At 35.4% G+C, this 14,181-nt stretch overlaps 2 protein-coding genes across 5 annotated transcripts in view; both read left to right on the top strand.

Annotated features, from left to right (window-relative positions):
• The window catches only part of LOC107843957, a 33,623-nt gene extending 19,448 nt beyond the window's left edge, over positions 1 to 14,175 (top strand). The window contains 10 exon segments of the mRNA XM_047397495.1: positions 2,018 to 2,327; positions 2,330 to 2,454; positions 2,456 to 2,518; positions 2,793 to 3,293; positions 10,028 to 10,525; positions 10,797 to 11,294; positions 11,567 to 12,064; positions 12,371 to 12,868; positions 13,125 to 13,631; positions 13,811 to 14,175. Of these exon segments, the coding sequence (XP_047253451.1) occupies positions 2,018 to 2,327; positions 2,330 to 2,454; positions 2,456 to 2,518; positions 2,793 to 3,293; positions 10,028 to 10,525; positions 10,797 to 11,294; positions 11,567 to 12,064; positions 12,371 to 12,868; positions 13,125 to 13,631; positions 13,811 to 13,954 (3,642 nt within the window). The 3' untranslated portion in view covers positions 13,955 to 14,175.
• Positions 3,704 to 9,810, top strand: LOC107843956 (disease resistance protein UNI). Of its 4 annotated transcripts, none has more exons than XM_047397493.1 (2): positions 3,704 to 8,654; positions 9,597 to 9,810. In XM_047397493.1, the coding sequence occupies exons 1-2, from the start codon at positions 5,913 to 5,915 to the stop codon at positions 9,615 to 9,617; spliced, it is 2,763 nt and encodes a 920-aa protein (XP_047253449.1). In that variant the 5' UTR covers positions 3,704 to 5,912; the 3' UTR covers positions 9,618 to 9,810. The 4 variants fall into 4 exon arrangements, with proteins under 4 accessions (XP_047253449.1, XP_016543888.1, XP_047253448.1 ...); XM_016688402.2 differs by having other exon boundaries at positions 9,470 to 9,624; XM_047397492.1 differs by lacking the exon at positions 9,597 to 9,810 and adding an exon at positions 9,247 to 9,300.
• Positions 14,176 to 14,181: the final 6 nt, after the last annotated feature.

Here is a 14,181-nt window from a genome sequence, read left to right as displayed (position 1 = left end):
TCCTAATCCAAATTCAATAATTAAGCACACCCACACTAAATAAACTACAGACAATTACAAAGCAAGCCAAAGATTTGGAGTTTATAGAAGATTTCTAGACTAAAACCATGCCACTCAGGTAAGAAATAGGGGGCATTTTTAAGTTCATTTAGTCAAGCATAGGGGTATTTTAAGTACTAGGCATATTTCGGGGATGAGAGTAGTAATTCGCGTCAAGTTTTGGGGGTGTTTTCACCTCTTTAATCTAATAGTAATAGTAATCTTCATATAGTTTTTTTTTTGTTTTGGTCACCTAATACCTATGTTGATGGAGGTAACAAACATAAGTGAATCTACAATATTATAATCCAAGGGTTCACGTGAATTCAATAACTTTTTTCCATAGACTTTTTATCTGTATTAATATATAGCATTTTTGGCTTCTCAACTTATCACTTAGGGTGTATTTGGTATGATGGAAAATATTTTCCAAGAAAATGTTTTAATGAAAAATAAGTTGGTTTTTTGATTTTTTCTTATGTTTGGTTGGTGAGTAAAAAATATTTCCTAAAAAATTTCATGAAAAATAAGTTGGTTTCTTACTTATTTTTTTATATTTGGTTTGTGAATGAAAAATATTTTTTAGAAAATAAATTTTAATGTTTAGCTAAAGAGTAGAAAGTACTTTTTTAGAAAATAATTTTTGATCTTGAAAAATATTTTCTTTAGGGTGTGTTCGATGTGGAGGAGGAAAATATTTTTTAGGAAAATAAGTTGTTTCTTATTTATATTCTTGTGTTCGTTATGAAAGTAGGAAAATATTTTCTAAAACTATTTGTATTTTTTAACATAAAACAGGAGAACAAATCAGATAAGTAGAGTGGATAAGAAAAAAAGTTTTGAATTTTTTTAAAAATAAATTTAAAAGTTAAAACTTTTTTTCGGACAGGGGTTAGTAGGTGTGTGTGTGTGTCAGAATAGGCGGTAGAGGCAGGGTAAGAAAAATGATTTGAATTTTAAAAAAAAAAACAAATTTAAGAAAAAAAATTGGGGGAGACTAGTAGGGATGGGGGTCGGGGTAGGCGAGTGAGGGTGGGATGAAAATAATTATTTTTTAAAAAAAATATATAATTAAAAATATTAGTTTTTGGGGGGGGGGTTGTAGGGGTGGGGTATGAATATTTTTTTTATTTTTTTATTTTTTGGTTAATAAATCTTGCCTTTTTTTTAATTGATATTAATAAAATATTTCTAACTTATAATTTGAAATTCTTTTGAAGTATAATAGAGTAGCCATTAGGAATTTCTTACAAAATATGCCTCTATTTTAAATGCACGGTTAGAGACTCTGTGTACGCGTGACGTTTTGGTTCACTTGTTATCAAAATCAAACCAAATCAACTATTCCATTTTTTACAACTAATTTATATATTGTATATTCGTATAGTTACATTTTATTGATATCTAATGATTTAGTCTAACAATGATTTAACTTACTATAATAAAATAACATTAAAAGACACACCAAAAATAAGAATTTTATTAGTAATTATTTGAAAGACGTCGGATATGGAGTTAATACCTTGTCAATGTTTGAAGATTTCTTGTCCCAACCTGGAAGAGCTATGTATCGGACAAGGGGGTTTGTAGGTGTGTGTGTCAGAATAGGTGGTAGAGGTGGGATAAGAAAAAAACTTTGAATTTCTTTTTAAAAAACAAATGTAAGATTTATTTTTTTTGGGGGGGGGGGGGGGGGGGGGCTAGTAGGGGTTAGGGGTTGGAGTAGGGGAGTGAGGGTTGGGTTAAAAAAATTATTGTCTTTTAAAAATAAAATTAAAAATATGCCTCTATTTTAAATGCACGTTAGAAACTCTATGTACATGGAACGTTTTGGTTCACTTTTTATTAAAATCAAACCAAATCAACTAATTTATATATTGTATTAGTAATTATAAGACACATTCCAGAAATAAGAATTTTATTAGTAATTATTTACAAGACATCAGAAATGGAGTTGACACCTTGTCAATGTTTGCAGGTTTCTTGTCCCAACCTAAAAGTGCTAAAACTCTATGAGGCTTACAGCATAAGTTCTCTATGCTCTCAACAACTTCCAACTGCCTATTTCAGCAAACTTGAGACATTGGAAGTAAATAATTGTGGAAAATTGAGAAACTTGATGTCTCCGTCAGTGGCCAGAGGTCTTCTGAATCTCCGAATACTATGGATACAAGACTGCCAATCAATGGAAGTGATCGCAGAAGAAGAACAAGAAGGAGATGAAATCATGTGTAATGACCTCTTATTTCCCGTGTTGGATAAGCTGCAACTTCGCGATCTGCCAAAGCTGGGCATTTCATTCTGACTAAGCAAGCTCTTGAATTTCCATTTCTTAAAGAAGTGGATATTAGTATATGCACTAAAATGAAGGCATTTATCCAACAGGGAACTGTCAGCACACCGAGTCTTGAAAGTGAGTCTTGAAAGTGTGAACAATGATGATGACCTGAAAGTAGTTGATACGATGTTCAATTCTAACGTTTGTCTTGTGCCGCGGTCTAACTATATATCTGTGTCATTCATTAATACAGCCCTGGTCTACTTCTCTTTTTCCCGTTTTAACCTGCGAATAATAATACTAGTAATCTTCAGATAGTTGTTTATGCTTGTCACTTGAAGCTGGGGCATTTCTTTAAGTAATTAGATTTTCACCTGTTGTTACCAAGATGTAAGATGAGATATGGTTCATATTCCGTTTTGTACTTGAAGCACTGCTGAAATTTCATCCCTTATATAAAATGCTACATTTGCAGGTTTCTTGTCCCAACCTGGAAGTGCTAAAACTCGATGAGGCAAACAGCATAACTGCTCTGTTTTCTCACCAACTTCCAACTGTCTACTTCAGCAAACTTGTAACCTTGAAAGTAGGGTGGTGTGAAAAACTGAGAAACTTGATGTCTCCATCAGTGGCCAGAGGCCTTCTGAATCTCCGAACACTACGGATAGAAAAATGCCGATCAATGGAAGAAGTGATCGTAGAAGAAGAACAACAAGGAGATGAAATCATGTGTAATGACCCCTTATTTCCCGTGTTGGATAAGTTGAAACTGTACGATCTGCCAAAGCTGGGGCATTTCACTCAGACTAAGCAATCTCTTAAACTTCCATTCCTCAGAGAAGTGCATATTCATGAATGCCCTAAAATGAAGACATTTATCCAACAGGGAACTGTGAGTACGCTGAGTTTCGAAAGCGTGAACAATGATGATGAGTTGAAAGTTGTTGACCTCAACAAAGAGATGTTCAATTCTAAGGTTTGTCTTGTGCCGCTTTATAACTAAATGCTATATATATTTGTGCATCCCATGCATTAATAGACCCCTGGTCTACTGCTCTCTTTCTCATTTAACTAGCTAAGAGTAATAGTAATAGTTAGATTGAAGTGGAAGCACTTTCAAACTAAGCGTGAATTATCACTTAAGGACGTATTTGATTTGATATTTTCCTAGAAAATGTTTTAATGGAAAACAAGATGGTTTTTAGTTTTTTTCTTATGTTTGGTTGGTGAGTAAAAAATATTTTCCTAAAAAATTTCATGAAAAATAAGTTGGTTTCTTACTTATTTTTTATATTTGGTTTGTGAATGAAAAATATTTTTCAGAAAATAAATTTTAATGTTTAGCTAAAGAGTAGAAATTACTTTTTAGAAAATAATTTTTGATCCTGAAAAATATTTTTTTAGGGTGTGTTGGGTATGGAGGAGGAAAATATTTTTTAGGAAAATAAGTTGTTTCTTATTTAAATTCTTGTGTTTGTTATGAAAGTAGAAAAATATATTCTAAAAATATTTGTTAAAGAATAAAGGCATGTAGGATCATCAAAGCTTAAGGGAACCTAATGGAGTTGGGACTCGGGTATGTTTCTTGATTAATGAACAAAGGCATGTTATATCACCAAATCTTTGTTTTCATATATAAAATGTATTTACTTTGGTCTCTAGAGGCCTATATTGGTTACTCCAAACTTGAGCACTTCTAACCGCGGTTCCTGATGTATGCATATCTCCTATCTGCATATGAAAAATAATTGGTTTTACGGTTCTTTTCGAGTAGTAAATCTTTCTGTTGACACAAGTTGTCCATGTGATACTGGAATTAAGCAACATTGGCATATGATCACATGTGTCTCCAAAAAATTGGACCAACTCTTTTTTTTTTTTTTCTGTATGATTTTGATACATGAAGTCAACTTTTTTATCGTTGGTATCATCCATGTAATGCTTTTTCTAAGGCCACTGTCACTCATATATTAAGGGAGAAAACCACAGAGATGACAGAATGATAATTTAAATTTCTTCTCTTTTTAATAACGATCAAGAATATCTTATGTAGGTATATATAACGTGGCTTATCTAAAATTATCTTTGGTCATATTATGGAGTTCACCACTTGCTTTATTTTATTATTTGACACGTATTCAAGAAAACAAGTTGGCTTTACCATGACTGGCATTAAGATATTATCACAAGCACATCAATTCCCACCTTTTAAGTTTTAACAGAAAGTGGACATTTTGGTTCAAAGACTAAGTTATACATGAATCATAATGCGGCAATTAGTTATGTAAGAATAAGTTATATAAGGATTAGTAATACAAAGATTATTTCTTGTTGCATGTTTGATTCAGTGCACTAAAATCCTAATATATGAGCTATTTCGGGACTTCTTTATGCTTTATGTACTAAACCAGTTGTTGTAACAACATCATTCTTGTTGGTTATAATAGGAACAAAATGAAATTATTGATACATTTTTTTCTTTCCAAAATGTTAAATTGGTAACAAGTGGGGGTTTTATATGTGAAAATTTGAAAGTAAACTATTAAAGTCAACAACTATGAAGGCTGCTCCTAGTTTTGTGTGAAGTAACATTTAATTAACACAAGCGTTTACCATGTCTTATGTATAACATGGCTTGTCTTTTAACATTATTTTTGGTCAAATTATCTAGTTCAAAAAGTCCTCTTAAATTTACACCATTTCGTGTAAAGTCAAAACCAAACAAATAAATTGAAGCGGTGGGAGTATTCTTTTTGGTCAAATTGTAGACTTCACCACTTACTTTATTGTATTGCGGAACACCTATTCAAGTAAACAAGTTGGTTGTGTTCGAACAAGTTGTTTCACAAGAAATTAAAGGCCACAATGCATATTGCAAGATGCACATGAATTTACTCTTTACATGTCTGTGGAGTTTGACTCCAGAAAATTGGTAGTGGATTGGTGGATAATATTTTTATGCATTTATTTATCAAATAGGAGGATTGTTCTAGCTATTTCCAGGACTAAACCAGTTGTTGTCATTCTTCTCATTCTTGTTGGTTATAATACGAACAACTTGGAAGTATTATTGTGAAAACTCAAAAGTAAAATTATTAAAGTTAACAACTATGGAACCACTCCAAGACACAAGTGCAGGAAGCTGCTCTTAGTTTTATGTGAAATACAACTTTTAAATACAATATTTAATTAACATTATTGTGAGATCACCCAAGAGTGTCTATAAATGAAGTCATCCCTCAGCTGTCATTTTCATCTGATCCAACCGTTCCCTTTTCTTCTTAATCAATACTCTATAATCCTCTGTTGTATTCACTCTCGATTCTTACTCCAACCATTTTTCATCACTTTGTTCCATTACCCTTAGCTTTCATTTTCATCTCGGCCTCATCACTTTATCCCCAGGCTTCTTTCTTTTTCAACCATTCCCCTGATTTTTCATTTTCTTTGCCTACCTTTGCTTCCTTGTAACTACAAACTCTAGTAAAAATTATCAAAACAGATAAAGGAAAAAAAAAAAATTATTAGAGTTCAGACACAGGAGTCTGTTTTTCTTTGTTACACTAGCCAGTGAAGAATTAATAAGGAGATAGCTATGGAAATCTTATCTATATTTGTGGACAAAGTCACAGCTTGCTTGATCCCGCCAGTCGTGCGAGGAATTGGATATTTCTATTATTACAAGAGAAACATCACATCTCTGGAAGAAGAATCTAAAAAGCTGGAGAACACCAGAATTGGGGTGCATCAAAGAGCGGAGGCTGACCGGAGAAACTTACAAGTCATTTCACCCAATGTTGAGGATTGGTTAAGTAGTGTAGATACCTCTACTGCTGATGTGGTGGTTTTACTACGACATAGAGTTGAGGTTGAAAGAGGTTGCTTCAATGGTTGGTGTCCAAACTTGAAGTCACGTTACTCCCTGAGCAGGAAAGCTAAGAAAATTGAACTGGATGTGATTAAACTTCAAAATGAAGGTGACAAGTATGCTGTTTTCAGCAATCCTGTACCAGCTGGTGAAATTGAAGCTATGCCTAGTAACAGTAATGAGGAGTTTGACTCCAGAAAACAGAAGGAGGAAGAGGTCATGGAAGCTTTGAGAGATGAGGGGATTACTGTTGTTGGAATATGTGGTATGGGTGGTGTTGGTAAAACAACACTGGCTGAGAAAGTAAGAGCAAGGGCAAAACAAGCAGGGTTGTTTAATGATGTTGTCATGGTAACTGTTCGTCAACAACAACCAGACATTAAAAAAATACAGGGTAAGATCGCCAGAGCAATCGATCTAATATTAGAAGGGGACGATTTGTTGCAGCGTGAAGATCGGCTGCGTGCAAGGTTAATGCAGAAGGGCAGTCGCGTCCTTGTAATTTTGGATAATGTCTGGAAGAAGGTTGATCTAAAGAGGGTTGGAATTCCCAGTGGCAGCGACCACAACTATCAATGCAAAGTGGCATTGACGACGCGTCTCCGAGGTGTTTGTGACGATATGGAGGCTCAAAAGATAGTAGATGTTGAAATCTTATCTAAAAAGGAAGCATGGATCCTTTTTAAGCAGAAAGCTGGTAATTCAGCTGATGATCCCTCTCTTTCTGAAGTAGCAAAAGAAGTTGCCAAAGAATGCAAGGGGCTTCCACTTGCAATTGTTACTGTTGCAGGAGCACTAAAGGGTAAAACCAAGCCTTCATGGGAGGATGCCCTTGTAGAATTACAAAAATCAGTACCAAAAAATATCCGAGGAGTGCTTGTAGATGTGTATCAACCTCTGAAGATGAGCTATAATCACTTAGAGAGTGATGAAGCCAGGTATGTCTTTTTGCTTTGTTCCTTGTTTGAGGAAGATAGTAATATTTGGACTGAAGAATTACTTAGATATGGAATGGGGCTTGGCATCTTTTCAGAACTCGAAAATTTAGAACGTGCAAGAAATAGGGTGAGTAATCTGTTAGAAACATTGAAAAATTGTTTCTTGTTATCCCAAGGTTCAGATATAAATCATTTCAAAATGCATGATGTGGTCCGGGACATGGCTATACATATTGCATCTGAGGGCAAGCATATATTTATGGTAAGTCACGATGTGAACTCAGAAGAGTTCCCAAGAAAAAACTCTTACGGGAAATACAGTCACATGTCAATTGTTGCAAATAAATTTGATGAGCGTCCCAGACCAATATCTTGCCCCAGACTGGAGCTTCTAATGTTAAAATTCTGTTTTGAAGAGGGTTTCAAATTTCAGGATGGTTTTTTTGATGGAATGAATAAACTCAGTGTCATAAGCCTGAGCGGATATGATCGGCACTCCATTATGTCCTTTCCAGCATCCATTCAGAGGTTATCAAATGTGAGGACATTGTATCTGAGTAATTTAAAGTTGGATTCCATATCCATCCTAGGGGAACTTGTCACTTTAGAAATTCTAAGCATCAGAGACTCTCAGTTAGAGGAGCTTCCAGTGGAGATAGGAGAACTGACTAGTCTAATTATGTTAGAGTTTTGGAAATGGGGAGGAGAACCTATAAGGATTTCACCAGGGGTCTTTTCAAGACTAGTTCGGTTGCAGGAACTACATGTGGTGGGAGTAGAATATTGTAGTTACTCCACCTTAAGGGAATTGGAATCCCTATCGAGGTTGGCTGCACTGACATTAGATGAATGTTCCAAAGATGTGATTTACAGTAACTTGGGCCTTTCCTCCAAGTTGACACGATACGCTCTTACAGTGGGTGAAGATTGCATATCAACTTCAAACATGGGCAGTTACAACACGAATATCTCTCTAGAGGTCACTGAGACCACTCCATTGGGTGATTGGATCCGCTCCCTGCTGAGGAAGAGCGAATGTGTATGTTCAAGAGGAAATGGCTCCAAGAATGTGTTGACCGAGTTGCAGCTGGATGAATTTCAGAACGTGAAAGATCTCTGCCTAGGTCAATGTGATTCATTGGCACATCTATTGAATATCCACTGTCAGAATAATATTTCGTTCCCCAAACTCGAAAGTCTGTTGGTAAGCGGTTGTAGTAGTCTACAGTATCTTCTTTGTGTGTCCTTGGCTGCAGGGAAGTCAACAGTAGGTTTTCCTGGTGCTGCTGCTGATGATGAGGAAGATGAGATGTCTCGGAGGACACATATCCAAGTAATCAAGTTGCCCAATTTACATTCCATAAAGCTTGAGTCTCTGGAATGGTTCACACACTTCTGCAGTGACACTGTTGAGGGTATTGAGTTCCCTCAGTTACGGAAAATGGTCTTTGGGGATTTACCGGAGTTCCAAAATTTCTGGCCTAGAGCCAACAACTCCATCACCGACTCAAATCCTCTTTTTCATCAAAAGGTTTGTTTCTACTTCTCTACATGTACAACTAAAAAATAATTTTAGTTTTTATTTGGAGGGTTTTTATGAATTAAAATTTTACCTTTTTACTTAAGGATATTACTTACACAGTCTGTTATTATATACAACAACATACCCCAGTATATATTTTTTCTATTTACTAGTCTATGTGAACGTGTGTTGCATGTTTATCTTAAAATAAGTACACTACCATGCAGAAGCACACAGAGAGAATAAATTGCAAGGAAGGAAAAGTATTACACTTTCATATACTTTGTTGTTTAACCTTGTCGATAACCAAACTTTCTTTTAATTTGAACATATCTAAAAGTCTACCAACTTTTGATGGACATTTACAACTAAGGATCTTCATGTTATCAATATCAGGGCCATTGTCCAAGTAACATTCATGTTACTGTAAAGGGGCTTTGAATAGTGCATTATATTCATTTCGTTTGTTGCTTTTCTTGTGTTTTAGATTTTCATGTGATGATAAAGTAGAACGAAAAAGCCGTAGGGTGTATGGATATATATATGTATAAAAAGACAAATCAGAAATAAGAATTTTATTAATTGTTTCTAACACTATCAGAAGAGAGAGACTTGGAAACAAATTCTTCCCAACAATTAAACAACTACCGCATAATATGGGATGTTTACAGGTTTCTTGTCCCAAACTGGAAGTGCTAGAACTCTGTTATGCTGACAGCATAAGTGTTCTATGCTCTCACCAACTTCCAACTGCCTACTTCAACAACTTGAAATATTGGAAGTGAGGTGTTGTGGAAAATTGACAAACTTGATGTCTCCTTTAGTTGCCAGAGGTCTTCTGAATATCCGAAAACTAAAGATAGAAGATTGTCCAGTAATGGAAGAAGTGATCACAGAAGACGAACGCCAAGGGAAAGAAATCATGACTAATGAGCCCTTGTTATTTCCCAGATTGGAAGAGTTGTACCTTGAGGATCTACCAAAGTTGGGGCATTTCTTTCTGACTAAGCGTGCTCTTGAATTTCCATTTCTCATACTAGTGAAGATTCGTGACTGTCCTGAAATGAAGACATTTGTCCAAGAGAGATCTGTGAGTATACCAAATCTCAAAAGCGTGAACCATGATGATGCACTGAAAGTAGTTGATCCGATGTTCAATTCTAAGGTTTGTCTTGTGCGTTGTATAACTAATAACTATATAAATTTGTTTCATACATTAATCTTTTGATAGTTATTTCTGTTTGTCACTTAAGCAACTTCCTTTCATTAATAGCTTTTCACTTGTTATTACCTTGAGATATGGTTCACTTATGGATTTTCACTTGAAGCTATATTGCATTTCCACCCCTTATACAAATTATAAGGATTTACAACATTTGCAGGTTTCTTGTCCCAATCTCGAAAATCTTTGTGTCTGGGGGGCTCACAGCATAACTGTTCTATGCTCTCACCAACTTCCAACTGCCTACTTTAGCAAACTGGAAATATTGGATATACAAAATTGTGGGCAATTGAGAAAATTGATGTCTCCATCGGTGGCCAGAGTTGTTCTGAATCTCCGAATACTACACATAACAAATTGTCCATTGATGGAAGAAGTGATCTCAGAAGAGGAACAACAAGGAGAAGAAATGAATAATGAGCCCTTATTTCTCCGGTTGGAAGAGTTGTACCTTGAGGGTCTACCAAAGCTGGGACATTTCTTTCTAACTAAGCCTGCTCTTGAATTTCCATTTCTCGAACTAATGAAGATTGACCACTGCCCTGAAATGAAAACGTTTATCCAACAGGGATTTGTGAGTACACCGAGCCTCAGAAGTATGAACAATGATGATGAGGTGAAAGTAGACGATGTCAATAGAGCGATGTTCAATTCTAAGGTTTGCATTGTACCATTTTATAACTATTTTCTACATATATGTGTGTCATGCATTAATACACCCCTGCTCTACTTCTCTCTTTCCGTTTTAACTAGCAAATAGTAATAGTAATCTTCAGATAGTTATTCTTGTCTGTCACTTGAAGCAACTTTCTTTAATAAATAGTTTTTCACTCGTTACCTTGAGATATGGTTCACTTATGGATTTGTACTTGAAGCAATATTTAATTTACATCCCACATATAAATTACAAGGCCTTACAACATTTGCAGGTTTCTTGTCCCAGTCTGAAAAAACTATGTACCAGAGGGTCTCACAGCATCTCTATTCTATGCTCTCACCAACTTCCAGCTGCCTACTTCAGAAAACTTGAAACATTGGAAGTATGGAACTATGGCAAATTGAGAAACTTGATGTCTCTATCAGTAGCCAGACGTCTTCTGAATCTTCGAATACTAAGGATAAAATCCTGCCAATCAATGGAAGAAGTGATTGCAAAAGAGGAACAAGAAGGAGAAGAAATCATGACTAATCAGCCTTTTTTTTCCTTGTTGCAAGAGTTGTACCTTGATGATCTACCAAAGCTGGAGCATTTATTTCGGACAAAGCATGCTCTTGCATTTCCATTTCTTGGAGAAATATTGATTAATAACTGCCATGAAATGAAGACATTTGTGCAACAGAGATCTGTGAGTACACCGAGTCTCGACACTGTGACTGTGATCAATCATGATGAGGTGAAAGTAGTTGATACAATGTTTCATTATAAGGTTTGTCTTGCGCTACTATATAATTAATTTATATATATGTGTGTGTGTGTGTTGCATGCATTAATACACCCCATGTCTACTGCTCTCTTTCGGTTTAACTAGCAAATAGTTATTTTTGTTCGTCATTGAAGCTACTTTTCTTAAGTAGTAATTAGTTTTGCACTTTTCGTTACTTTGATATAAGATGACATATGTTTCATTTTTGGATTTGTACTTGAAGCTATATTGCATTACATCCCTTATTAAATTACAAGGCGTTACAAAATTTGCAGGTTTCTTTTCCTAGCCTGAAAAGGTTATCTGTTGATGGGGCAAACAGCATAACTGCTCTATGCTCTCACCAACTTCCAGCTGCCTACTTCAGAAAACTTGAAATATTTGAAGTATTGAACTGTGGAAAATTGAGAAACGTGATGTCTCCATCAGTGGCCAGAGGTCTTTTAAAACTTCGAATACTAAAGATAAAATCCTGCAAATCAATGGAAGAAGTGATCACAGAAGAGGAACAATATCGAGAAGAAATCATGACTATTCAGCCCTTATTTTCCCTGTTGGAAGAGTTGTACCTTGATGATCTACCAAAGTTGGGGCATTTCTTTCGGACAAAGCATGCACTTGAATTTCCATTTCTCGGAGAAGTCCACATTAATAACTACCATGAAATGAAGGCATTTTTCCAACAGGGGTCTGTAAGTACACCGAGTCTCGACAGTGTGACTATGAACAATGATGATGAGGTGAAAGTTGTTAATACAATGTTCCATTTTAAGGTTTGTCTTGTGCCGTTGTATAACAAATTACTATATACATACATACATGCATGCATGCATACATATATATATGCGTATATATATTGTGCCATGGATTAATTGACCCATTGTCTACTGCTCTCTTTTCCTTTAACTTGCAAATAGTTACTTCTGTTCGTCACTGAAGCTACTTTCTTTTAAGTAATTTGTTTTTTCTTGTTGTTACCTTGATTTAAGATGAGATATGGTTCATTTATGGATTTTTACTTGAAGCTATATTGAATTTCCATCCCTTATATAAATTACAAGGCGTTACAACGTTTGCAGGTTTATTTTCCTATCCTGGAAAGGCTATTTGTTTTTGGGGCTAACAACATAACTGCTTTAAGCTCTCACCAACTTCCAGCTGCCTACTTCAGCAAACTTGAAATATTGGAAGTATGGAACTGTGAACAATTGAGAAACTTGATGTCTACATCAGTGGCCAGAGGTCTTCTGAATCTTCGAATGCTAAGGATAAAATCTTGCCAATCAATGGAAGAAGTAATCACAGAAGAGGAACAACAAGGAGAAGAAATCATGACTATTCAGCCCTTATTTTCTCAGTTGGAACAGTTATATCTTGATGATTTACCAAAGCTAAGACATTTCTTTCGGATGAAGCATGCTCTTGAATTTCCGTTTCTTGGAAAAGTGCACATTAATAATTGTCATGAAATGAAGACGTTTGTCCAACAAGGATTTGTGAGTACACCGAGTCTCGACAGTGTGACTGTGAACAATGATGATGAGATGAAAGTAGTTGATATAATGTTCCACTCTAAGGTTTGTCTTGTGCTGCTGAATAACTAACTACTATATAAATATATATATACACCCCATGTCTATGACTCTCTTTCCGTTTTAACAAGCAAATATTTAGTTCTGTTCGTCATTGAAGCTACTTTATTTATGTAATTAGTTTTTCACTTGTTGTTACCTAGATATAAGATGAGATATGATTCATTTATGGATTTGTACTTGAAGCTATATTGAATTTCCATCCCTTAATATAAATTACAAGGTGTCACAACATTTGCAGGTTTCTTTTCCTAGCCTAGAAAAGCTATCTGTCGATGGGGCTAACGGCACAACTGCTCTATGCTCTCACCAACTTCTAACTGGCTACTTAAACAAACTTGAAATATTGGAAGTACGTAGATGTAGAAAATGGAGAAATTTGATGTCTCCATCAGTGGCCAGAGGTCTTCTGAATCTCCGGAATCTAAAGATAGAAAAATGCCCATTAATGAATGAAGTGATCACAGAAGAGGAACATCAAGGAGAAGATATGTCTGATGAGCCCTTATTTCCACTGTTGGAAGAGTTGTACCTTACGGATCTGCCAAAGCTGGGGCATTTCTTTCTGACAAAGCACACTCTTGAATTTTCATTTCTCAGAGAAGTGAATATCCATAAATGCCCTGAAATGAATACGTTTGTTCAACAGGGATCTGTGAGTACACCGAATCTCGAAATTTTGAACTATGATAATGAGCTGGAAGTAGATGATCTGAATAAATGGATACAACAGAGTTTCAATTCTAAGGTTTGTGTTGTCCTGCTAGCTGTATAATATTCAGAGAATTATTTATATTTTCACTCTTGCTTTCACCTGCCCAGAAATATTTGCAATTAGAAATGCAAAGCATCATTGTACTCTTTTATCTTATCTTTCAAGTAATGATTGTACTTCCAAAGTTAGTCATCTCTCTTCTCTGCTCCCAGGAACAACAGGAACAAGGCAATTCTGATGAATACCAATCTGAAGCTACTGATGGCGACAAATCTGAAGCTAGTGAGCATGATGAATCTGATGCTACTAATGATGATGAATCTGAAACTACCGAGTCTCTAAAGGGTGAACCGTGATTTTAGGTTGAAAGTAATGCTCTCAAGTCTCAATAAAGCGATAAAAAAGATGTTCAGTTCTAAGGTTTGTCCTCAGTTCTGTGAGTACAAATCTCAAAAGTTTGAACAACGATTATTAGGGTGAAAGTAGATGATTTAGGTCTATAGGAAACAACCTCTCTACCTCACCTCTGAAGATGACAGCGAATCTTAAGCTTCAAGTTTCTTTTTTTTTTTTTTTTTTTTTT

Source organism: Capsicum annuum, chromosome 10, assembly GCF_002878395.1.
Source record: "Capsicum annuum cultivar UCD-10X-F1 chromosome 10, UCD10Xv1.1, whole genome shotgun sequence".
In the NCBI taxonomy this organism is placed as follows: domain Eukaryota; kingdom Viridiplantae; phylum Streptophyta; class Magnoliopsida; order Solanales; family Solanaceae; genus Capsicum; species Capsicum annuum.
The sequence above is the reverse complement of the archived record's forward strand: the minus strand, read 5'-3'. Positions and strand labels throughout refer to the sequence as shown.

Bases quoted from the DNA above. Each gene is read 5' to 3' on its own strand.
- LOC107843956 (XM_016688401.2), top strand. From the start codon at position 5,913: ATGGAAATCTTATCTATATTTGTGGACAAAGTCACAGCTTGCTTGATC. The intron at 8,655-9,316 runs GTTTGTTTCTAC...GGATGTTTACAG, and splicing joins ATCCTCTTTTTCATCAAAAG to GTTTCTTGTCCCAAACTGGA.